At 47.4% G+C, this 25,487-nt stretch overlaps 1 protein-coding gene and 1 pseudogene across 1 annotated transcript in view; both read right to left on the bottom strand.

Annotated features, from left to right (window-relative positions):
- The window catches only part of RAB6B (RAB6B, member RAS oncogene family), a 74,262-nt gene that overhangs the window by 32,028 nt on the left and 16,747 nt on the right, over positions 1 to 25,487 (bottom strand). Inside the window, exon 2 of the mRNA XM_002759601.7 lies at positions 8,642 to 8,700. Coding sequence (XP_002759647.1) covers positions 8,642 to 8,700 — 59 coding nt within the window. The remainder of the gene's footprint in view (positions 1 to 8,641; positions 8,701 to 25,487) is intronic.
- On the bottom strand, positions 10,490 to 11,300 carry LOC144579928 (actin-related protein 2/3 complex subunit 3 pseudogene; annotated as a pseudogene).

Here is a 25,487-nt window from a genome sequence, read left to right as displayed (position 1 = left end):
CCCTCGCTGGATTACTTTAGAGACTGTAAAAGCTAAATTGGGCTTTCCCAGCCTCTCTAGAGGCTAAGAGTAATGGTGTGACTCAATTCTGGCCAGTAAGACACAAGCAGCAATCTGCTGGACGGGGAGGGATTCCAGGAAAGGTCTTGCTTTTTCTGCCTTGAATGTGGATGTGAAGTCTGGAGCGGCAACAGCCAGCCCACACAAAGATGAGAACCCACAGGCCAGGACAGCAGAATGGAATAAGCAGTAGTCCAGGGGCCTGATGTACCATCACTCAGCATGCCAACCACAGGTCCCATAAAGACTTCTTGCATCTACAAAATTGAAACTCTCCTCTGTTTATGCCACTGTGAGTCTAGAAGGGGACTATACTTCTAATTTACATGTGCTAAGAAGTGGACAGAAGGGCATAGGAGAGGAGGGGGAGAAAGAAAGGATGGTAGAACCTGGGCAGTATGCTTGGCATGCTGAGTGATGGTACATCAGGCCCCTGGACTACTGCTTATTCCATTCTGCTGTCCTGGCCTGTGGGTTCTCATCTTTGTGTGGGCTGGCTGTTGCCGCTCCAGACTTCACACCCACATTCAAGGCAGAAAAAGCAAGACCTTTCCTGGAATCCCTCCCCGTCCAGCAGATTGCTGCTTGTGTCTTACTGGCCAGAATTGAGTCACACCATTACTCTTAGCCTCTAGAGAGGCTGGGAAAGCCCAATTTAGCTTTTACAGTCTCTAAAGTAATCCAGCGAGGGAGTAGGAGGTTGCCAACGGGTACTGGGTGAGCCCACCAGTAGCTCCTGATACATTTAGTAAGTATCAGGATGCAGTTCTCTGCTCCAGGCTTTAGGAATCTTTTCTGATTCATTTTGTAGGTTATCATAAGTAAGTTCTCAGATGCCCTCAAAAGTCCAACAGGGGAGTATCTTTTGCCAGATCAATGTCCAGAGGGAGCACCTGGATGACTTGCGATGCCCCAGTGGGTCTCTGAGGCAGGGTCATCTTGCCAGAGTGACTAGTATTCAGATTTCATGACAAGTGCCACCTCATATTGTGACTCCAGAACATAATGTCTGCAAAAATGTAACTCCACTCTATTAATATAAAAAAATCCTCATGTTGCTAGGGTTAACCGAGGACTGCAGTCCAGTGCTCTGCCCGAAGTCTGTGGGGTCGAGCATCATTTGGCAGAGCTGCAAAGCGCAGCACGAGTGCACATGCTGGGATGGCCGGGACGCTGCAGAAAGTTATCATTTGTTGCACTTCATCATCATCTTAATTAGTTGCGGGGTTGCAATCATTCTTCCTGTATAGTAATGCATATTTGTACCAATAGTGGTTTGGGCCTGTAATTTTCCATCACCTCGACTGTAATACCTATATGAGCCATAGTTTAAATGCAAATTGATTACATTCCTACTTCCAAAGTTTAAGGCCACCGGTTTAGGTGATAGAGGGGCTAAATTCTATCTGAACAATTTCCAGGTTAAAAAAAAAAAAAAACAATACTAAGAAACTGAAAAGCTTGGCCAGGGTCTCCCAGCTAAGTGGGACTTGAACCTGGGGCTTGAACCTGGGCCTCTTTTTGAAGAGGGGAAAAAAAAGGACTGAGGCATAGGGGATATGCTGAATTCTTCTCCTCGGCATGTGCCCTCACTTTGACCACCTCTACCAGGGAGGAAGAGCCTGTCCCTATCTCTGCCAGGTGCTGGGGATACATGGCATTTTACATTCTGTGGGTAAAAGGCCCCTTCTTCTGGTACTCCGCCTTTGCTCTACATTACATCAGAGAAAACACACCATTTTTAGGGCTTTAAGAATCTAGATTTGCCCAACTCACAGGCTGGCCTCATAGAACAGCCATTTTCAAGCATTTTGACTGTTTGGTCATTACTTCCCACTGGACTCTTCCTTTTTCTGTGTGTTGATGGCACTGATGTTCTTCCAGCACATCCAGACAGAAAGCTGGGGTGCGTTCAGGCCTCTTCCCCTTCTGTGCGTACCCCACAGATACTGTTCCCGGGCTCCTTCTGCTTCCTGTGTTGTCTCTCCTAGGCCCAGGCCCCTCACTCACCTCCCACACAGCCCTGTACAGTTCCTCCCTTGCCCCTGCCCTCCCTGCCCTTCCACACACAGCTGTATCTGAGTCTTTGTGTGCCCCCGCTCAGCTGCCACCCCTGTTCCCGGCCCCACCCCTCCAGCCCTGCCTCCCACAAACTCCGTATCTTTGATCCCGTCAGTGTCTGGGTCCGGAAGCCTTCGTGACACTCCCTTCCTACCCAAAACCCCAAGCCCCCTGGGCCTTCCACAGTCCCAGTCACTTAGGCCAAATCACCCACGAGGCCCAAGGCCCATAAGACATTAAGGGCCAAGAAAATGTTTTCATTTTCTCTTAAACTCAGAAGAAGAAATGACTATAATTGTAAGAAATCCAGCTTGAATTGCATTCATCTCTATACCAATGTAGCTGTAAAAATATAATTCTTAACATTTTTTAAAGGAAGAGACTGATATTCGTTTCCTAGGCCTACTATAACAAAGCATTGCAGACTGGATGGCTTCAACAGCAGAGTAATTTCCTCGCAGCTCTGGAGGTTAGAGTCCAAGGCTGGGGTGTAGGCACAGCTGGCTTCTTCCGAGGCCCCTCCCTGCTTGCAGATGGCTGTCTTCTTCCTGCATCCTCACGCTGTCTTTCTCCGTGTATGCCTATGTCTTCCTCTCCTCTTCTCATAAGGACACCAGTCATATCGAATTAGGGCCACCTAATGACTTCATTTTACTTCTGTAAAGACCCTATTTTCATCTGCAGTATTCTGAGATACTGGGGGCTGGGACTTCCACACAGGAATTTTGGAGAAACACGATTCAGCCCATGTTAGGGCCCATGAAGCAAAATGAAGCAAAATGCCTGAGGCCTACGGAGGTCAAAATGCATCCCTGCCAACAGCCCACTCTCAGGCCCCGCTACTGCCCTCCACTCCAACATGCCAAGCTTTGCAGCATCTTAGTACTGCATTTTTTTTTAACTTGGAGATTAATCAGATGGAATTTAACCCTGTATCATCCAGGCCTACTTGAGAGGTAGGAAAGTGGCAAATATGTATGTATGTATTGACTGACTGACTGAGATAGGGTCTTGCTCTGTCACTTAGGCTGGAGTGCAGTGGTATGATCATGGCTCACTGCAGCCTTGACCTCATAGCCTCAAGCAATCCTCCCATCTCAGCCTCCTGAGTAGCTGGGACCACAGGCTCACGCCACTATATACAACTAATTTTTTTAAAAAAATTATAAAAATGGGGTCTCATTATATTGACCAGGCTGGTCTTGAATTCCTGGCCTCAAGCAATCCTCTGGCCTCGGCTTTCCAAAGTGCTGCGATTACAGGTGTGAGCCACCACACTTGGCTGTTCATTTGTATTTAAACTATAGCTCATATAGGTCTTAAAATCTAGATGATGGAAAATTACAACAATCAAAAGGTGCTCAGTAACCTCAGAATCTTGCCCAAAGTCCTACAGGTGTCTCTTTTCACACCCCTTTTCTGTTCCTGGGATGGGGCTGGGTGCCAGGGACCAGTGTCCATGAGTGTGTGGGTGTGTGTCCACGGGGAACCTTCTGACTTGACCCCCACTCAGGTCTGTTTTCCTCATGGGGCCTCACTTCACCCACACCAGCAAAGGCAGTGAGGGGGCTTTTTAGCCCTGAGTCTCTGTTCATTATGGTCATGCTGCCCAAGGCTGGCAAATCCCTGGGCCACCTGAGAATGTGCTGCCCTGGAAAGAGATGGCAGAGCACCAAACATCATGTTAAATGAAGCACAGCCTCCCATGCGCCGTGACCTCTCATGTGTGCCCTTTCTGAAGCAGCTGGGATGTGCTGCCTTTGGAGCTCAGCTCCTCTCAGAAGTGCAAGATCACTGGGGAGTGGCAGGTGCTGGTTTATGGGCTGAGCAGCCAGATAAGTGGACTGCAGACACAATGGCCAGGCACCAGGAAACACTCGTATTTATTTCATTAAATCAACTTACAAATGTTACACTAAGAAATCATCTGGAGATATCTTGTGATAATAAAAAGACATGCTGCCAAGATATGACCCTGAGGGAAATGGCCTCACCAGGTCGAGATGCTGGACAGGAGGCATGTAAAGGGCTGGAGGGGCTAGGAGCCTGCAGGGGGCCATGCTGGGAGGTGCGGTGAGGCGTCCAAGCTGAGGAATAGGCCAGAAGGTCCAGTCCCCACTGGGATCAGACTGGCAGGTGCTAGGATTTTGGAGTGAGTTGAAGGGTATCCATACCCAAATTTATGTTCACTTGGAACTTCAGAATATGAACTTATTTGAAAATTGCAGTTTTGAAGATATAATTAGTTAAGGATCTTGAGATGAAAACTAATCCTGAATTTAGGGTGGGCCCTTCAATCCAATGCTGAAGACGAGGTTGAGAGTAGAGTGAAGCAGCCACAGCCAAGGAAGGCCCAGAGGCACTGAAAGCTGGGGGAAGGATTCTCTCCCAGCGCCTTCAGAGAACAAGGCCCTCTATGCCTTGATTTTGGACTTCTGCCTCCAGAATGGTGAGAAAATAATTTCTGTTGTTTTAAGGCACTCTGTGACAATTTGTTGAGGCAGCCCCAGGAGGAGAGAGAGAAAAGCCTCAGGGCAGAGCAGCAGGAATACAGTCAGGATCACCTGTAAGGCCAGAGCATCTCAGGCACCCCGTTGGCCTAAGAGGGCAAGGAGGCAGCCACTCTGTTCCCAACGGCTCCATGGGACCCAGGGAGGGACCCAGCGTAGGCAAAGCTTCACAGGTCTCCAGAAATACTCCTCCACTCTGTGTCCTCCTGAGAGCAGCTGGGTGAGCTCTGGCAGGCCAGGGACCTGCTCCCAGGGATAGCTCATTAGGTCAGTGGTTTCCTAACTTGTGCCATGGTGAGGCCCAAGAATAAGCCAGTGGGCTCTGAGTGTATCACAATCACCACTGAGGCTTTAAGCAGGCTAGTGCCCAAGCCAGCCCATGAATCTCCCAGCCATTCCCCAAAAGGTAATGCTAACAGGCAGCTGGGAGGAGAGAGGGCCCATGAGAGATCACAGAAGAGTGCTGCTACCAAATCCTCCCCCTCTATCTCCAGAAGCCACCTGCAGAGGCTGAACCCTTCCATGATGGCATGAGTGCAGTTTTCACACAGGTGGCTCACAGACAAGGCTTGCAAGTATGTTTCATTCCGGCTGCAGAAGGAGAAGGGGGGCTGGCCCCAAAGACAGCCAAGTCTCATCACAATGCACATACTGGAAGGTTTTTCTCTATACTGAATTTTGAAAGTAATTACTTATAAGAGAACCACTGCAGAAAGGAATCTCATCTGGCTGTGACTCTTGTTTTTCTACTTCTTCAAGTGGGTGGATTTAGATTGGGTGATGGGCAGGGTGGTGAGAGGCCAGAGAGTACATGTGTCATGAGAACACATATGTGTGTGTGAGTTTGGGGGTGAGGAGGTAAGTGTGAGGCAGAAGGAGGCAGAAGACCTGCTCCCCTGAGGCATCTCACAGGGCCTGTCAGGTGGACAAAATGTCTTGAGAGGTCTGTGGAACCCAGTTCCACACACCCAGGTCCTCTTGCCAGCCCCTCAGGGTCTCCTGCACATTCAGCTTCAGACTGAGGGAGGACTCACTGAAAATAGGGTTGAATACCTCCCCACCCACTATGCCCTGGTTGAAGGAAGGGCCAGATTCTGTGGCCAGGTCACTTTCTCCTGCCTCTCCAAACATAGAGCAGGCACTTGTTAAACATCTTTTGTCAGAATGAGTGAATGAGAGGGGAATAGTGGGGCCAGAGGCAGAAAGTGTGGGAGGGAAAGAGGGAAGGAGGGGTGGATTCCATTCTAGGAACCGTCTCGGCACCTCAGCCAATCAAGGCAAGGCAGCTCTGCCAGGTTGTACAGCTGGAAGGGCACCTGAAGGGGTAGTGGGGAATGACTACTGTGCAGGGGCACAACTTGGGGTGAGGTAAGCTGAGTTACTAAAGACACTGGGGATCTCATTTACTTCCCAAGTGTTTCTGCCACCATGTTAAGAAAAACAAAACAAAATAACATTTCCCCCTCTCCATCTCCAGAGAATTCACTAAAATGAGCCTGTGTATGCACAGAATTGGAGCACTCTGGCCTCCCAGCCTAACTACCATTTTTAAGGGCACTGGGAAAGGAATTCCACCTGCTGCAATATTTTTTTTAAAGGGAAAGCCCGCAAGGAGGAAGGCAGTACTCTCTGAGGTTTCTCCGTCTTTCTACCACATTGCGTTCTTGGGGCCTCTTGATCTGATGGGTCTAAAACCTGAGGCCAACTCTCCATGTTGCTTTTGTGCCAGTAGACATTGGTGACATCAATATGGCCAGGCCCTGTGCTAGACTCATGAATGCAGTTGTGGGTCCCAGAGGGTCCCGGCCTCAGCCAAGCGCAGAGCCCAGCTCAGAGCCAGAAGCACACAGGAGCTACTGTATAGGTGAGAGGCTAAACCAGCCCTGAGGATGATGCTATAGGAGAGGGTCATGGAGGGGACAGAGGATAAAAGGGCCTCACTGCTCAGAGCAAACATTTGCTCTAGGCCTTGATGTGTCAGGAGAATTCTCGCAGCAGAGAAGAGAGGAAAAGGCATTCTGGCAGAGGAAAAGGCATGAGCCAAGGTGTGGAGGCATAACAGTGTCACTCCAAGGGCAGCAGAAGCAGGGAAGGCAGCTGGACCACAGGACGGGGGACAAGGAGTAGGCCATGGAGACCACACTGACATGGAGGTAGGGCGAGATTTTGAGGAACCTGAATGACATCAGGAGGAGCTGAGGCTTTGATCCACTAATGGGGCCCACTGCACAGGGGGCCCCCTTTGCCACCCACTGCCGCCAAGAACACCAGCCAACCAAGAGACTCACTGTTTTAAATGGGACACTAACAAGAGGTATCATAAGTAACTTAATAGTAAAAGATCAAAATAATATATGAGATCATTCACACACCCGCATGAATGCACAAAAATAAGTGAATACCCAGTCAGACTTTGGAACTGAAGTCTGTTACAGCTGTCATCTTGAATTGAAACTGATCGCATAGAACTCCCCTCATTAGGAGGAGAGGCTTCATGCTACAAAGCCCTGGCCCAGAGAGGATACAACAAAGACAAAGTGTGACCAAGGTGAACACCTCCAGCCCACGCCAGAGGCTGTAAGCATCAGTCAGGGCTCCTCTCCCACAGCCTCATGACAGTTCCTATAGTCATTTCCACTGAGTCCACTGGCTAGCCAGTATTTCAGACCACAGCAGAGGAGAAGCAGAGGTAAAGTAAAAACTGAGACCATAGCAGAGAAAGAGTAAAAATTAGAGGCAGACAGAGGGGCTGAATTTAAGGCAAGGAGGATAACTGGTCCAGAGGGAGACAGACAGACTAAAAAGTAGACACAGAGCTGTCATCTGCAGTGAGCTGTAATCCACTTACTCTGGAAATCCAGAAAGGGAGAGGGACATCTTAGAACAGAGTCCCTGGTGTGTTCTATAAATATTTGTCCTTTGAGAACTCAATGACCAAGGAATTCCATAATCAAATACATCAGGGAGATCCTATACACTACATCCTTCTTTTAGCAAATCAAAACCATACACTGATATAGTCAGGCTCTGAGAAACCCTGCAGTATAGCAGTAGATTCACTTTTGTTCACCCAGTGTTCCCTGAATCTGTACAAGCTCTGAACCCACCACCTCTTTTTTTTTCCCAAGTAACACCTACTAACGTCTCTTGGAACTAGTATCTCACACAAGCCACTGGCATAGAAAAATGCATTATCATTTGTCTCTATATAAGGACATATATAACTCTTTTTTCTTTAAAAGAGTTATAATGATTAAGTTTGATGCCTTCTGCAAAAAGCTATAGTTGCATGGAAAATTCACTTTACTTACACAAACCTCCCTATTCACCAGTGGTACCAGGAAAGTGACATGTTATTAACCCCCAAGAGCTTGGCCTTCAGGCCACCTGGAGCTACCTCTGGGTCTCTGGTTGACACTAGACGACCCCTTTAGAGCCAGGAGCTGCAGAGGTCACTGTATCCAGCCTTCTGCCCATGTAGGGCTGGACAAGCTCATCATACCAGCTCTCCAGGAAGCCTCTCCTCAGCAACCGTGTGTGTGTGTGTGTGTGTGTGTGAGAGAGAGAGAGAGAGAGAGAGAGAGAGAGAGAGAGAGAGAGAGAGAGAGAGAAGGTCCTAGCAAACGCCACCATCAGAACCATGCTTGAAGCACAAGTTCACCTAACACTCATTTTCATCTCTCTCATTTTTCATCTTGTTCCTCTTCCACGTGATGACTCCCCTGAATAGCCAAACACTATCATGGGTTGGATCTGCCTGTGGGGAGCAAGAGAACACAGACTCTCTATTTTTAGAATTCTCCTCTGGAAAATGTTTCCTTTACTGAGGTGTGAATTTTCAGAAAGGCTCAAGCTCTTTACAGGGATGGGGACAGTATAGAGGTGGGAAGCTCCTCCATGGCGAAATGACATCCTGGGAACCCATGGCCATTCTACTCCCATCCCAGCTCAGAAAATTTCAGAAGCCGGCTGCTGCCAGGTGATATGGAGGGGAGCACTGGGGACCTCACCTGGTATGTGTTGTCGAAGCTGTCGTACATGAACCTTGTAATCAGAGACGTCTTCCCGACTGCAAAACAACAAGGAGAGAGGTGTTCAGTCACGGCATCTGAGCTAGGCTCTTCTAAACACACTGCATTTGAAGAAAACAGATAACAAAACCAAAAAGTATAGAGGAATGGCCAAGTTGCAGAAATTCAGAAGTGGGAGCTAGGCATCTGCCTGGGACCCCATGGTGAGGACACCGAGTCTCTATACCAGGTGGGCTGAGGGCTGTTCCTGCCAGGCAGCAGGGTGCTGCCAAGGAGGAGGTGTCCCATTGCCCCATGAATTTCCACCACCCACATCCAGGTCTTCCTCGACCCAGGAGGACCCAGCTGATGCAAGAACCATCTATGAAGAATCAAGGTTAGGTGGGTGCAAAAGAGGAGGTTCCTCTCGTGCCTGCCCATGTACGCCTCGTTGTTGGTCATACACTGGGATGGAAGCCTGCTCTTTATTTCCTGTTAATTTAGCCTGAAGACTTGTGGGGACAGTGGCTTTCTAAGGAACCAGGGGCAGGGAGGCAAATGTCATTTCCCAGTGTCTCTCATGAACAGGACTATTTTTCGTGTATGTTGACTGCCCAGCTTATTGCAGGATGTTTAGCAACCCTGGGTCCCGCTTGATAAATGCCAGGAGGATCCCCAGTCATTGTGACAAAGGTGGACTCACTCACACATCTGTAAATGCCCTATAGAGGCAGTGACACCCCAACTGAGAACCACTGGCACAGCTGAGAGAAACCAAGACGTCTCCTGGGAATCCCACAAATCGCTGCTAATTTCCCAAACTGTAGAATTTGGCTTCTGACCTTACCCTGTGCAGCTTCCCTGGGGACTAGCAGTGACAGAAATGCCAGCCGCTGTGTTTCTAACCATCTGGGGTGGGGGAAGAGGGCAGTCAAGGGACATTCATTAGGATGGGCCCTGCATGGATGTTTCTCTGGACTGTCCCATCGTGTCTCTGCCATGGCCCTTGGAGGCTCAGTGGAGGATCTGCCCAGCTGTGCGGCTCAGAGCCCTCTCTGCACTGGGCTGTAGGTGGACAGGTAAGGCTGGTAGGCAAAGCAAAAGTGCTCCAGCCTGAGGGCTCTGCCTGTTCCCATTTCCTAGGCTAGCAGGAGAGCCACAAGCTATGCCTGGTGGAGTGGCTGGTTACTCCCTGGAGGGAGCAGGACAAGCCAATAGAGCCCCTTGGCAAAGGCCCATTACCAGCTTTGAAGCCTCAGCAGTGCACCACATAACAGACTAGCGCAGTCAGCTCCCGGCAGCCAGCATTTGCTAGGGGAAAGACGATCATCTATCCAGAAGGAGCATCTGACAGACTGTTTGGGTTAACTTCAGAAGGCCCCATCTTTAACCCAGATTTGGTTAGCTGGATTGAAACCCTACTGGGGTACTTTTCATCTGTGTCACCTTGAGGTGATCACCATCCCAGGACCTCAGTTCCTCATTTGAAAATGGGTATATTAATATCAAAGACATCAGGGGCTGTAATAAGAATTAAATCAGGTAATGAAAGTACAAGGCACATGGGAAATGCTTAAAAGTGGAAGGAGGCAGCAGGTAACTGAGCTAGGTAAGGCAGTTTCCAGAATATCAGATGGAAAAAACCTCTGTATCACCACCACTGTTGTATAAGAAAGAGTTTGACTCATCTTTATTCGTGGTTCCTGGGAAGACTCTAAATCTTTGGAATCTCCACTTTTTTTGTTAGAAATTTCTTTATTATTACTTATTCTTATTAAGCGCCAGCTTAATACTGCAGAAAATTTCATATCACCCTTGATAACACACTTTCTTTTCTCCTACCCAAATTCTTGATCAAGAGTTTTTCAAGTAAAGACATGCTCTTCTCTCTTCTGTATAAAACTTTATGAAATAAAGGCAAAAGATTGTGTATATCTTGCTGGAAAATGCTGCCCAGAGCTCTGGAGATGGTGGCTGCCTGAGCTCCCTTCATTGTCCAGGTCCTGAAAGACTCTTGTTCATGAACTGTCTCTTCACAAAGCAAGTCCACCACTTGCTGGGTTTATCATTCTGAGGGTTGAAAACTTTCTCACAAAGTCTCAGTCCAGTCTCTTGCCTTAGCTGTTGTAAAAAGGCTCTCATCCCTTCATCTTCCTGTTTGTTTGCAGGTTTGGCATAAATTGCATTAAGTGGAAAACCAGGCTCTCCAGGAATGGGAAAATCAGTGATTCCCAGTGTATACATTTCTTTCTTACCTTGGCTTTTGGAATTGCACTTTTAGAGTTTCTTCAGACACTCAGAAATGTAGAGAGTTATATATATCAAGGTCCTATCAGCTTCATTCTTAATTTCATAGTTCTCGAAGAAGACATTGGCCTTGAAGTAATAGATGGCTTCATTCACAATATCTGTATCTTTTGTCTCTCTGGGAGCAGGTCCTTTGAATTGGCTTCTGATAGGTAACAGTGCCATGTTTCCAATGAGTTTGGTGTCAGGGTCCATGAGAGAAGAGTGGTAAGCCGGCATCTTGGCAGCGCCCAGATCTTTGGAATCTCCTAATAAGAGTTTCTTTGTTATTCCTGAGCCCCTTCTATCACTCCTGAATTTATGCTAATGCAGCAACTCATGGGAGGCCCCTAGATAGTGTCCACATAGGGGCTGGCCATGCCAAAAAGGCCAAAAATGCGATAGCAAGACTGGGGCTTTCAGCCAATCCAATTTCCAGAGAGCGGAGAGAGGCTGGAGACTACACTCAATCATGTGGCTGGTGAGTCAATCATGCCTACATAATGAAACCCCAATAAAAACTCTACACCTGGCCAGGCGCAGTGGCTCGTGCCTTTAATCCCAGCACTTTGGGAGGCTGAGGCAGGCAGATCACCTAAGGTCAGGAGCTCGAAACCAGCCTGACCAACATGGACAAATCCTGTCTCTACTAAAAATACAAAATTAGCCAAGCGTGGTGGTGCATGCCTGTAATCCCAGCTACTTGGGAGGCTGAGGCAGGAGAGTCGCTTGAACCTTGGAGGCAGAGATTGCGGTGAGCTGAGATTGTGCCAGTGCACTCCAGCCAGGGCAACAAGAGCAAAACTCAGTCTCAAAAACAAACAAACAAACAAAAAACTCGACACCCAAAGCTTGGTGGGGTGTCCTGGCTAGTGAACACACTGATGTGCTGGGCAGGGTGACATGCCCTGATTCCACAGGGAGAAGGCATGAATTTAGACCCTCCCAAAGTTCGCTCTATATGTCTCTTCATCTGGTTGGCCCTATTTTTCACCTTTATGATAAAACTGTAATCATAAGCATAATGCTTTCTGGAGTTCTGTGAGATATGCCAGTAAATTAGTGAACCTGAGAAGGGATGTCACAGAATCTGGGATTTGTCACCAGTTGGTCAGAAGTGCAGGTGTCCTTGGGACCCTACTTGCACTGGTAATAGAAGTGGGGGCAGTCCTGGGGACCATGCCCTTGTTGGAGAACACTGACCACCATGCCTACTTGGGATGGTCAGTGCCAGAAGTGATTTGTAGGGTACCAGCTGGTGTCAGAATAGCCCCATTTTTAAAGGAACATCTCTGGGGTGTGCAGATATGTGTCCAAGATCTCTTCTAATTTTACCTGGAACAGTCTTGTCAGCTTCTGATAGAAATTAGGCTATAAAGAGCATTTTGACTGCTTTAAATCTCCCCTCAAATTTCACATGAAGGTGAGAAGTGGGGGGCCTCCCACGCCTGAAGGATCAACTCTGAGACCACAGGCACCTGGCTGAGAACCACAGAGGGAAAAGTGGGGCAACCCTGAACTAGCAAGAGGTGGATGCAATTGGGGAGAACATGGCATCCTCTGTTTTGCGAGGCAGTGGAAAGTTACTGCCTCCCGGGAAAGAGGCATCCCAGGGCCTGCTGGTCACTTCCCTAAGCAGCAACGCTTTGCATCTTGCACCTTAGGGAAAGGGGTGTACATCAGGGAATGGGGTAGGGAGATGGATGGGAAGACACTGAGTCTCTTCTCCCGGTGGGTTCTTCCCTGGGGCCTCAAAGCACAGAGAGGAGAGAAAGTGGAATTCCAAAAAGCCACTAAGGGCACAGGAAATTCATGGAGTAGCTGAGAACTTAGAAATCCCTGGAACTCCCTCTAATGCCAAGGTTCCCCTCCTTGAGACACCAGCTGCTGGCAGTGCATTAGTACTGGCTCACAGGTCTAGGTGGCAGGAAAACATCCCCAAAAACGTTTTTTACTGGGACTGTGCAGAAGGGGCTTTTAGGTGTGGGGTCCTGGCCAGTGCCAATATTTTCTATGCATTCCCACAGTCACCATAACAGGCAGTATGTGACCCTAGCATTTATAGAGCATGTTCCAGGCACATAGTAGGGGCTGAGTTAGGCACAGAATTGACATGAGAACAGTAAACAGAGGAGATGTGGCGCCTTTCCCCTGAAGCTTGCAGCAACACTGGGCACTATACCTCCGAGACCTCAACTCCGGGCAGCATTCATGTCATTCCAATTTCACACAACGGGCAATAAGGTGGCAGCTCCTGGCCCAGGGTCAGAGCTGAGTGGGGCTGGGATGTGCTCAGTTCTTACCTAGGTCCTTCTTGATGGGTCATGCTGGGTTTAGGATTCTGCCAGGTCATTATTGATACTGCTGTGGCACTCTAGGGAACAGCCCCTGCCAGGCCAAGTCTGGAACTGGGAACTTTTCCCACTCTGGAGGGGCTTGATCCAGTCTGAAAGGTCAGAAACTGGTCATTGAGGTACCTGGAGGTGCTTTGTGGGGCACAAGGAGGGCTCAGAAAGTGAGGGTTAAACATCTGAGGCCCAGCACCCCAACGGAGGGCTGAACTGGATGAACGACTCACTCCTGCTTTGCTGCAAGAGGCAGTGACTTTATACTATTCCTCTAGGCTTGTTTTTCTCATTTCTCAGAGCTAAAGCCTTTTCCCCCACCTCAGAGCCCCCTAAGCCTACCCCTGTTCTCATCACGCCTTCCAGTGGTATCTGAGACCCTTGTCCTGCATGCTTTGTCTCTGGGGAAGTGTCTGCAGACCCAAGGCAGAGCTTATTAAAAGGGGTTCCTCTTGTCCATTTCTGCCCAGCCTCTGCCAATGTCATCACACAAAGGAGGGTAGGTAAGGGGCTGCCCTGTGCTAAGCTCTTCTCCTCTCTAAAGAGCAAAGGCCTCTTCCTTAGCCCACAGCTGCCCTCAACAACTGCCCAGGGTAGGTGCTGGAACCTGCAAATGGAGAGCTTGCACACTACATCCACCTGGCTTTCTCAATCCCCCAACCATAAAAGATACGCAGAACCCATCCGCAGCCACCCAACCGGGCACTCCCACTCAGCCTGAGAGGAGTGGTGGCATGGGGCATCCCAGCAGCCCTGCAGGAGGGCAGGTGGAAGAGCCGGGAGCTCCTCCTATGTCCCCCTGCCTTGCAACAGCTGCCAGGGCCTCTGCAGGAGCTGTCCTCCTGCCGGCTCTGTTCTCAAGGTCACACCGCTGTGCTTCTCTAGCAGCTCTTGGACACCACTGCAGCAAAGTGGAGCTTTTCCTGAGGACAAAGATTCAGCTCCACTGGCAGGCTTTATTAAAAATAAGCAGGCAAATCATTATTGAGCTTTTTTATTTTCTCTCTGCTCATGGCTCAGCAATATTCTTGTAATCGTCTGGTAGTTTAGTCCCACATGATTAAGCAGGGAGATGCATTTCTCCTTTTTCAACCAAATGAGGGTGAGAAAATTCATTACTGAGCATTTACCAGGAGATGCTAGAAAGAAGGAAAGGAAACTCAAGCTCTTACTGGGCCTCTAATCGGCAGCAGATGAGAATTTGGCACTTTAGGCTCTCTCATTTAATCCTCATCACGATCCAATGAGTTAGTTATTATTCCAAGGTCACAGAGCTGGGAAGTGGTGGAGCTGGGAAGTGGTGGAGCTGGGAAGTGGTGGAGCGGGGGTAGGAGCACAGATTTGAGCCAGAGTCAATGCCTCATCCACTCCACTGTGCTGGTTCACATAAAGGTCTGACAACAGCAAATCAGCAGATCCCAAAGCAGGAGTGCAGGTGGTTGGGCAGTCAGGACGGCTGCAAGGAGGAGGTGGGGCAGCCGCAGGCCAGGGAAGGCTGTGGGTGGAGGAGAAGGGGCATTCCAGATGGAGGGAACAATGTGTGCAAAGGCACGGGGGCAGGGAGAGAAAACACTCGTGAGAAGAAACAGGAAGCAACAGGCCAGGTTGCTATGGGGGACACACTTGGAGGCCCCTCAGCCTGAGCTCCCTCTCAGGGAAGGTGGAGCCAGACACGGTGTGTGGGGAGGGGCAAGCGGCAAGCACTGTTCATGGAAGCTCCATGTGGCTGTCAGGTTGATTTAAGCCAAATCTGTCTCTGGAGCCAGTTGTGGAGGAAGGGAGGGGCAGACAGAGAGAAGCATGGAGGCACCGGCAGGGACCAAACAGCACAGCCACGTCAGCCACATGGAGGAGCACAGATTCTCATCCAAGGGTAGGGGGAGCTTCAGAAAGAATTTTCAGCAGAGGGGTAGTATGAACAGGTATGGCAGGTCATCATTTCTATAGGGGGCTCATAAAACATTCCCCATCCCATGTGCTCTTCTTACAATCCAACCCTGACATTCCATCACAGGGTGAATCTGGGCAGGCCTTTGACTAGGGCAGAAATGGCCCTGTGAGATTCTCAAGGCTAGCTTAGAAAGAACAGTACAGCTTCTGCCTGGAGCATGCTCACACTCACACACTCTGGAAGCTAGCCCTGCAACCCAGCTACCATGCTGTGAGGAAGCCCAAGGAAGCCTACAGGAGGGAGACCATATGGAGACACCCATGCAGCAACAAACTGGGGACCCCGGCCAACAGCAACCAGCAGACCTGGGAGTGAGGGAGCCTTCAGGAAATTCTACCCGGCAAACTTCAAGCCACCTTCAGTGCTGCATGGAACAAAGCCACACCTTCCCTACCAGGTCCTACTCAAACTAAACATTCAAGAGCAATGTAAATATTCTTATTGTCTTCAGCCACTAAATTTCGGGGTGGTTTGTTACACAGCATTAGGTAATCAGAGCAACAGATCTGTGCTTTAGAAAGAAAACTTGTTAGCTCAGTCTCACATTGCTATGAAGAAATACCCGAGACTGGGTCATTTATAAAGGAAAGAGGTTTAATCAACTCACAGTTCCCTGTTGCTAGGGAAGCCTCAGGAAACTTACAGTCATGGCAGAAGGCAAAGGAGAAGCAGGCACTTTCTTCACATGGCGGCAAGATGGAGTGAGTGCAAACGGGAAATGTCAGATGTGTATAAAACCATCAGATCTTGTGAGACCTCACTCACTATCATGAGAACAGCATCGGGGAAACTGCCCCCATGATCCAATCTCCTCCACCTGGTCCCATCCTTGACACATGGGGATTATGAGGATTACAACTGGAGGTATGATTTGGGTAGGGACACAGAGCCAAACCATATCACTCTGCTACAGAATGGCCTACAGAAGCCAGACTCGGGGCAGAAGTCTAACCAGAGATGGAGGATCTCAGTCAAAAATGCAGAGGCAGTGGGGCTGGAGAGAATGGGGAGCAGAGCAGACAAGACCAGTGACTGGTCAGATTCAGAGAGGCGTCCAGAACTCCCTGTCGCCAAGCAATCACCTTGGATTCAGGTCACTCGTAAAAGCCTTCTTTGTAATTATCAGATCAAAAGCAGAAATGCCAGCAGTGCATTCAGAAAAAAACAATTAATAATAATCATTCAATCTCCTGAGCTAAAGATGTAAGCTTATTTTTCACTATTGGCATGAGCATGAAACAGTTATTTTCTTACTCTAGTGGGAACTACTGGCCCAGGGGTCTTGCACATCCATGGGACGTCCAGAGGAGCTGGGCCCCAAGCACCCTGGAAATCCCACCAATGCTGGGTGCACTGGATGCTGGCCCTTCACAATCAGCCTCCAATGCCCACCTAGACCTCATCTATGGGGGCCATTCACTCCACCAGTGCCCATGGGCCCCAGGTCCCCATCTCACTGGCAGGTCCCAGGTAAACAGAGTTTTGTACATTCTGGTGGTTTCTAGGTAGCTGCAGAAGCCAGTGAGGCTTCTGTAGCCAGTCAGCAAACACCCACTGGGGCTCATTCTGTTCTAGTCCAGTGCAGGATACAGAATTGGTAGTGGTAAAGCAGATGCACCTTTGTTCTCAAGCGGTCCATAGCCAGCAGTGGAGAAGAGAACCAAATATTAAAATGCCAGGCAGTGCAGGAAGGGTCTCCTAAGAGGCCCATGCAAAGAAAGGCCACTCTGCTGGGGAAATCACAGTAACCTCTTGAAAGAGTCACCATTTGGGCTGAGCCTTAATTGATGGAGATGCGGGGGTCGGAGGGAATGACATTTCCAGGAGAGGGATGGATGAAACCACAGTCATGTGAGGTTGAGATTCCTCTGCTTAAAATCATTTGCCCACATTTCTACAGAGTTGCCACGTAACGCCAAATCCACCCTGGGCTTTGGGGTCAGCATGAGGATGTCTGGTCTTGTCTTGTGCTCACATCACAGGCTGAAGTGGGTGGTGAGTCCCTGGACTCCTCCACTGACACTGACTCCTCCACAAAGGATAGCTCTCCTCCCTGTCGCCTCCCCAGCGGGTGTGGGTGAAGAGGCTGCTGTAAGGGCCAGAAACTGGGAAGAGTGTGATGCAGAGCACAGACGATAGCCGGAGACTGCGCGGAGGGTTTGCCAGGACCTGGCAGAAGGTGCACCACCCACTAGCTAGCCCCTCGCAGAGCCAAGCCAGAACCTTGGCCCACAATCTGCTCTCGGCTATGCATCCACATTTACTACCCACACCAGCTCCTCAGAGCTCCTGGCCAAACAGTGGGATCCTGCCTGACCTTCCTGAGGTCCACAGAGCTGGGCTCAGGGCCAACGGCCCCAGGAGTTCTGGGAGGAGAGGGCAAGCAGGACAGATGTGGCATAACTTACTGCCATTTCTAGGCCCCCTTGTTGGGGTGCCCACCTCTCAGATGCCTGTGTTTTTAGGAGAACAGTTCCTATGCCAGGGAAAGAACCTCTGCATCCCCACCTCACAGCCCTCATCAGCCGGGCCCACTTTAGAGAATGCCTGCAGCCCTGAAGGTGGTCTCGGCTGAAAAGTCAAATCTGCCTCCTCATTGTGCAGGCCAGCCACCCAGTCCTAGCAGAGACCCGGCTGACTCAGCTATCCCATCACCTCAGTTTCTAGAAGAGAAATGGGAATTGCTGGGATAAATGCTGAGAAGGACCTGCAGAGGGACTTGGCTCTTGTCCTGTAGCTAGGAAGGGAAGGCCACCCCAGTATAGCATCCCTGCCACACAGGGCCCTCGGGGGAGGCCCCCACCATCCCTGTAACCTCTCTGTTCTCTACTGTTACTGGTCTGACTGTGAGGTGCATGGCCCCCAGGCCCTGTGGTGACAAGTGAAACAGAGACACCAGCTATATCTGTCTGAACCTTGTTTCCTTTGGCTCTGTTTTCACCAAACAAAAAAATCTAGTCCCATCTTTCTTCAAAGGCGGGTAAGCTTGGGAGATGGACTTCCCCCTCCATACCCCACCCTGTCATCTTGGGCTCTAAAAGGCAGCCCCAAACTGGGATCACATCTTTGGCAGCTCCCACTAGAGCCCTGAGGGGCTGGCTGGCTCACTGTAGGCTAAATGAGGAAACACGTGAAAAACCCCATTTCAAATCATCCCCCAAAAGACTCAGTCGGTAATTAAGAAATATGCAAAGCTCTTCATTGGACACTTTAATTAAGTGTGTTAATTCCCTCTGCTAGAGGACGCTCAGCTGCCTGAGCCTCACCCAGGGATCCAGAGAAGATGGAAAGGGGTGGGTAGAGGGAAGGGAGGAGTGGAAAGAAGGTGAGGGAGGGAGGAGTCAGCCAGACAGTGGCGCAGGCTGGTCTGACCCAGGCCCTTCTCCTGCACCAGCTAGGAGGCAGACACATGCCTGATCCTCTCCCTTCTCCATTGAATGCCCCATCTCACTATCCTGAACCCACCCCATCTCTTCTATCCAAGCTCAGAGGGCTCAGTAAGGATGCCCATCACAGCAAGAAGGAACAAGGCAAGTGTATCCTAAAGGATCCCACCCATATAACAGTGCATGGACAAGGGCAGAAAAAGGAAAGGCAAAATAAAGGTCCCTTGTGATCAGGAAGCCTGAGATTCTAGACAGGAGTGTTCCCAGGAGGGTTGGTCCTCCAACTCCTCCTGAACACCTTCAGCAGCTCTGTGGTTGCTGGGGACATGACAGTCTGCTGGGATTCCACCTGACTGGGGACTGGAAGATGTAGTCTCCATTTTCCTACCTATACCCTGGCCCTCCCTCCTGCGTTTTCTCCCCAGAGGCTCTACCTTCAACACAAAGAGGCAAATTCCAGAGAAACATGTTGCCAGCGCAGCTGGGCTGGGAGAGGCCCCATCCTCAGGTACCCCACTAGAGCCCCGGCCACCACAGAGGAGGGCTCACCCCCCTCTCCTGCCCTGCGCAAGGTGCTGTCATCCTTGGTTTCCTCTCTAGTTTCCTCTCTTTCTATCTCCTCCCCAAGGCTGACTGAGGTATAATCAACAAACAAAAAAAATGTACATATTCGAGGTGTAAAATGTGACGTTTTAATATACAGAGAGGTGACCCTTGAAGAAGGCAGAAGTTGGGGCACTGACACCCTGTATAGTCAAAAATCCTCATCTGACTTTTGAGTCCCCCAAAACTGAACTATTATAATAGCCTACTGTTGACCAAAGCCTTCCTGATAACATAAACAGTTGATTAACAGGTATTTTGTGTGTTATATGTGTTATATACTCTATTCTTAGACTAAATAAGCTAGAGAAAAGAAAATGTTATTAAAATCATAGGGAAGAGAAAGTAGATTTACTGTTCATTAAGGGAAAGTGGATCATGATCTTCATTGTCTTCACACTGAATAGGCTGAAGAGAAGGAGGAAGGGAAAGGGTTGGTCTTGCTGTCTCAAGAATGGCAGAGGCAGAAGAGGTGAAAGAGGTGGACAGGGAGGCAGGACAGGCAGGCACACTGGTGAATTTTACAGAAAAATATCTACCTTTAAGTGAATGTGCATAGTTCAAACACATGTTGTTCAAGGGTTATCTGTCTACCTACCTACCTATCCATCTACCTATGCATTGCCTAATGACAGGGATAAGCTCTGAGAAATGCATCATTAGGTGTTCTGCCACAGTATAAACATCATAAAGTATGCTTCCCAAACGTAGGTGCTACAGCCGTAGGCTATAATGGTGCCCTATTGCTTCTAGGCTACAAACCTGCACAACACATTATCATAGTGAAGACTGCAGGCAATAGTAACTCAGTGGTATTTGTGTATCCAAACGTATCTAAACAGCAAAGGTACAGTAAAAGCATGGTATAAAACATCAATAGAGCTCGCGGGCCTCGAAGCTGTTCTGGGTGAGTCAGTCCGCGAGTGGTGAGTAAATGTGAAGGCCTATGACATTACACTACGACAGACTTTAAAAATACTGGACATTTAGGCTATGTAAATTTATTTTAAAAGATTTTTATTTCTTTAATAATAAGTTAAACTTAGCTTACTACAACTTTTTTTACTTTAAAGCTTTTTAATTTGTTTTAACTTCTTGACTTTTGTAATCACACTTTGCCTAAAATACATTGTATAGCTATATAAAAATTTTCTTTATATCCTTATTCTCTATGTTTTTGTCTATTAATTTTTTTACTTTTTACACTTTTTTGTTAAAAACAAAGACACAAACATACGCATTAGCCTAGGCCTATATGGCGTCAGGATCACCAATATTGCCGTCTTCCACCTCCACATCTCCCCGGGAAGGTGTTCAGGGCAACAGCATGCATGGCACTGTCATTTCCTGTGATAACAATACTGCTTTCTGGATTCCTCCTGAAGGACCTGCCTGAGGCTGTTTTACAGTTACCTTTTTTAAAAAAGAAGAAGGTGTACACTCTAAAATAACAATGTAAAGTAGAGCACAGGTAATACTAGGCAACAGGAATTTTTGAGCTCCATTATAATCTTACAGAACAATTTTCATACATGTGGTCTGCTGTTAACGAAAACACTGCTATGCAGCACATGACTATATATACATTGTGAAATGACTACCACAATCAAGCTAATGAACAATTCATTACTTCACGTAGCTTCATGTGTGTGGTAAGAATACTTAGGATCTATTTGATGAGACACAGAAAGACAAATACTGACTGATCTCACTTATATGTGGAGACTAAAAAGGTAGAACTCATACAAACAGAGTGTAGAAGGGTGGTTACCGGGGTCAGAGGTGGGGAAATGGGGGAGATGCTGATTAAAGGGTACAAACTTGCAATTATAAGAGGAGTAAGTCCTGTAGACCCACTTTACAGCATGGTGACTCTAGTCAATAATAATATGTACTTGAAATTTCCAGCTTTTCTTCTTCACTTTCCAAAGCCCCCAGGCCTAGCCTGCACACCAGTCTTGGACTCAGCCTTTCCCTCCCGCAGAGCCTGAGGAGCTCTCAGAACACTGCAAACCATCCCTGCCCTGGGGCTTCTAATCTGAGAGTCCATACCTGACTTGAGATTTCCTCTTGTCCCCCAGCCTGAAGCAGACCCTCAGGGCACTAGGTATAATCCATTTCCCTGCCTGCTACAGCCAAGTCTGCTGCAAGAACTAATGACTTGGGGTACATTGCCCCCAGAGTGCATCCCATTACCTTACCCTAAGAAATGTTGGAGCCAAAAGTCACCCCCAACTTCAAAATCAGGCAGAAGAGCACCACTTGGTGTGGAGGGAGAGGCAGTGCCATCTGGCACATGACTACTGTGCACAAGGAGTACTTGTACTTATTTACGACTCATGAAAATAAGATTTGAAACTATCATTATTTAAAATAGTATCAGAATAAAGTAGCCGTAAAGCAGTAACAATGAAGAGGCTCCCAACCCCTCTGAATATCCCTATGGTGTTTGGGGAGGTCCAAAACCATTCTCCCAGTGTAGGAGCTGCCTTTTAAGCTATTTTGTAGGCACATAACTGAGACTTCTCCCAACAGATGTTCACATAAGGCTCTACCACATTCAACTGACGTGAATCTGGTGAGACAGAGAATTCCCTCTGGATTGTAAATTCAGGGGCAGCCACGATGTGCATTTCAGCATTGGCACCTGCCAGAAGACAGCACAGGAGCCGTGGTCTCCCCATGGACCTGTTCTGTATGACTCAGGCTGCTGCTCCAAGCCCAGACCTCTGACCCTCCCAAGGACTCTATAAACTTCGCAGTCATTCCTCTAATACATTCACTGTTTGCTCAAAGCACCTACATGGAGAGAGTTTCTCTCTCTTATTTACAACTACAAATTCGGAGAGAGATAAAATATAAGGCAAAAGTGATATAAGCTAAAAAGAGAAAACTGGACCAAACATTTGCTTACCAAAAAAAAATCCTGAAAAATCTCCCCTAATTATTGAAGCTAGACTAAGAAACTGTCTAAGCTCCCTGGCAGTCAAAGCGGGGAAAAGGAAGCATGACCAACGGTAAGATTCACAGTGTTCAGGATATAAAGCTATACCAACTGTCAATATTGAGCTTGTTATAAGAGCTGGGCAGCAGAAAGTTCTCAAAAAGAGTCTGGAGTATAGAAATTTTGTTGCCACTTAAAGGGCAAGTCTACACATTTATATAACCAACAGGATGAACATCCCAGATGAAAATCAAGGTTGATAACCAGACCATGTAACACTGCCTGCCCAGACTGATGTTCCCTATAAATGAAGACACAAAAACACAAAGGTCCCAAGACTGGAGCTCTCGTCAAGATGGAGTAACAGGGACCTGATTTAGTGTCTAACCTGAAACAACCAAAGGACAAACAAGATATATAAACAACAATTTTGAAGCCACTGGATAGTAGGCAATGATGATCCCTGAGATACATGAAATAAAGGAGGGGAGCCCTACAGATTAGTAGCCTCAGAAAATTTCAGACCACAACACAGGGAGTGGTGGCCTAAGTGGAACCCAGTGGACACCCTAGGTTGAGAGGATAGGGCTGAGGCTAGGAGAAAACACAGCAGCTAGAGTTCAGAAGATGGAATACCAGAGAGGAGGGAAAATGCAGACAGGGAATGGCAGAGACCTGCAAAGGGTTTCCCTCAAGCCTTCAGCTGAGCATTGATCAGCAAATGTTTATGAGGAAACTACCTGAGACAGGGGAAAGACTGCCCAAATGGACTAGGGGAAACAGTGCTTGGCATCCACACCAGGCTGGAGACAGTGTTCATTCCCAGCAGCCAGAGAGGAACGCTTCATCATTCACAGGATGTTGGGGAGAGTCCTCAGCAGAGCTGGGCCTCATAGTGGGTAAATAATTAGCAATACACAGAGCCCTGCTCTGGCCACAGCTAGCAAATCTTAAGAATATTTATGGGAATAGAAATACTATCCACATATAACATGGCAAAAATCACAATGTCTGATATCCAATAAGAAATTATCAGGCATGTAAAAAAGCAAGAAAACAGGCTCACAAAGGGGAGAAAAAACAATCAACTGAAACCACCCCCAAACTGACAGGGATGTTAGAATTAGTAGATAAAAGATATTAGGAAATAGTTATTATAATGGTGCTCCATATGTTTAAGTTACATGAGGTAAGAAATAGATTTTCAAAGACACCAATCAAACTTCCAGAGGTAACAACTACACTGGCTGACATGATTAGACAGATTAGATGTTGCAGAAGAAAAGATCAATGAACCTGAAGACAGTGATAGAAACTAAAGTGAAACGTGGTGAAAAAAGAATGAAAATAAATGATCAGAACACCAAGTGAGACAGACTTTTTCAAACATACACTACGACAATGTCAAGTGGTCTAACATCCATGTAATTGGAGTTTTCAAAGGATAAAGGGAGAGGTAGTGACAGAAAAAATATTTGAAGACATGACTAAAAATCCTCCAAAATCGAAGAAAACTATACATCCACAGATTCAAAAAGTTCAGTGAACTCCCAAGCAAAGGAAACTACAGCAAAGCATATCATAGTCAAAGTGCATAGGCAATGATAAAGAGAAAATCATAAAAGTAGTCAGAGAATAAAAGACACATTATGTACAGAAAAACATAAAAAGGACAGTAGATTTCTCCTCAGAAACAATGCAAGCAAGAAGACAATGGTACAATATCTATAAAGTAATGAAAGAAAAAACTGTTAATCTAGACTTCTATGTCCAGGGATGACATCTTTCAAAAACAAAAGTGAGACAGACTTTTTCAAACATACAAAAGCTGATAGAATTCAACACCAGCACTCACAACAGGAAATGTTAAAGAAAGCCCTTCAGGAAGAAGTGAAATGATACTAGATGGAAAAGTAGATTTACACAATGGAGTGATGAACATAGGAAATGGTCACTACATGGGTATGGAAGATCTTTCTCTTATTATTTGAGTCTCTTTAAAAGATAATTGACTATTTAAACCAAATTGGCAACAATATATTAGATTACAGATATAAGAAAACACAGAGAAATATCTGTTATGATTGGGCGTGGTGGCTCATGCCTGTAACCCCAGCACTTTGGGAGGCTGAGGCGGGTGGATCATGAGGTCAAGCAGTTGAGACCATCCTGGCCAACATGGTGAAACCCCATCTCTACTAAAAATACAAAAATTAGCTGGGCATGGTGGTACATGCTTATAGTCCCAGCTCCTTGGGAGGCTGAGGCAGGAGAATTGCTTGAACCTGGGAGGCGGAGGTTGCAGCGAGCTGAGATCACGCCACTGCACTCCAGCCTGGCAACAGTGCAAGACTTCATCTCAAAAAAAAAGAAAAGAAAGGAAATATCTGTTACCCTGTCAGAAGTTATACAAACCAGGAGAAAATGAAGTGCCACCTTTGAAATACTAAAAGAAAAATAGTGTCAACATAGAATTCTGTATCTAGCAAAAATCTTTCAAAAATGAAGGTGAAATAAAGACCTATGTTGAGATAACTCACTGCTAGCAGATCAGTAATGTAAGAAAGCAAGCTCTTTGGGCAGAAGGAGCAGGGCACCTGCACATTCACACTCACATCACATGTGGTCAGCATGTGCACTTTAAAGTCCGACAGACCTAGGTTTCAATCCTGGCTCTGATGCTCATTTCTTGTGTGATCTCGGGTTAGTTCCTATTCTCTCTGAGTCTCATCTTTCTTCATACATCCAATAAGGACAAAAATGCCTATCTCATAGAATTATTATGAATTCTATGAAAACAGTAACGAGTTAAAATTCAGGGAATCCGGGTGAAAGGCCTATGTTAAAGTCTTTGTATAATGCTTGCAACTTTTCTATAAGCTTTAAAGTGTGTCAAAATAAAAAGTTAAAGAAAAAAATAATAATTATTTTAATTACATGCACACATCCACATCTCTTAGATTCCTGGCACATTCAGAAAATGGCTTCTGACTAATTAAACATTTTGATCAGCATGAAATTTTCCTAAGGAACTGGAAATATAACTGTACCTGGCATGAACTCAGGCTTCAGGAAGGACAAGGACTTAGCTGGACACTGGAGAACTGCTATATGCCCTTCTAATCACAGGCCAGAAGATAAAGAAAGCCTGGATCAATCAATTCAGTGGCCAGGGCCCGTGTGTAACCACCATGTGTGCACATGCACAGAGATGCATGCAAGTACACAATATATACACATGCTCAACTCAGCAGGTACCAGAGGCCCTGGTATAGGTAGGAACTCTTTAGTTCCCCTGGCATCTTAACTATGAGGACTGAGAGTCAAGGAC

Source organism: Callithrix jacchus, chromosome 17 (genome assembly GCF_049354715.1).
Source record: "Callithrix jacchus isolate 240 chromosome 17, calJac240_pri, whole genome shotgun sequence".
Taxonomy (NCBI): domain Eukaryota; kingdom Metazoa; phylum Chordata; class Mammalia; order Primates; family Cebidae; genus Callithrix; species Callithrix jacchus.
This window is presented reverse-complemented; position numbering and strand designations above follow the sequence as displayed.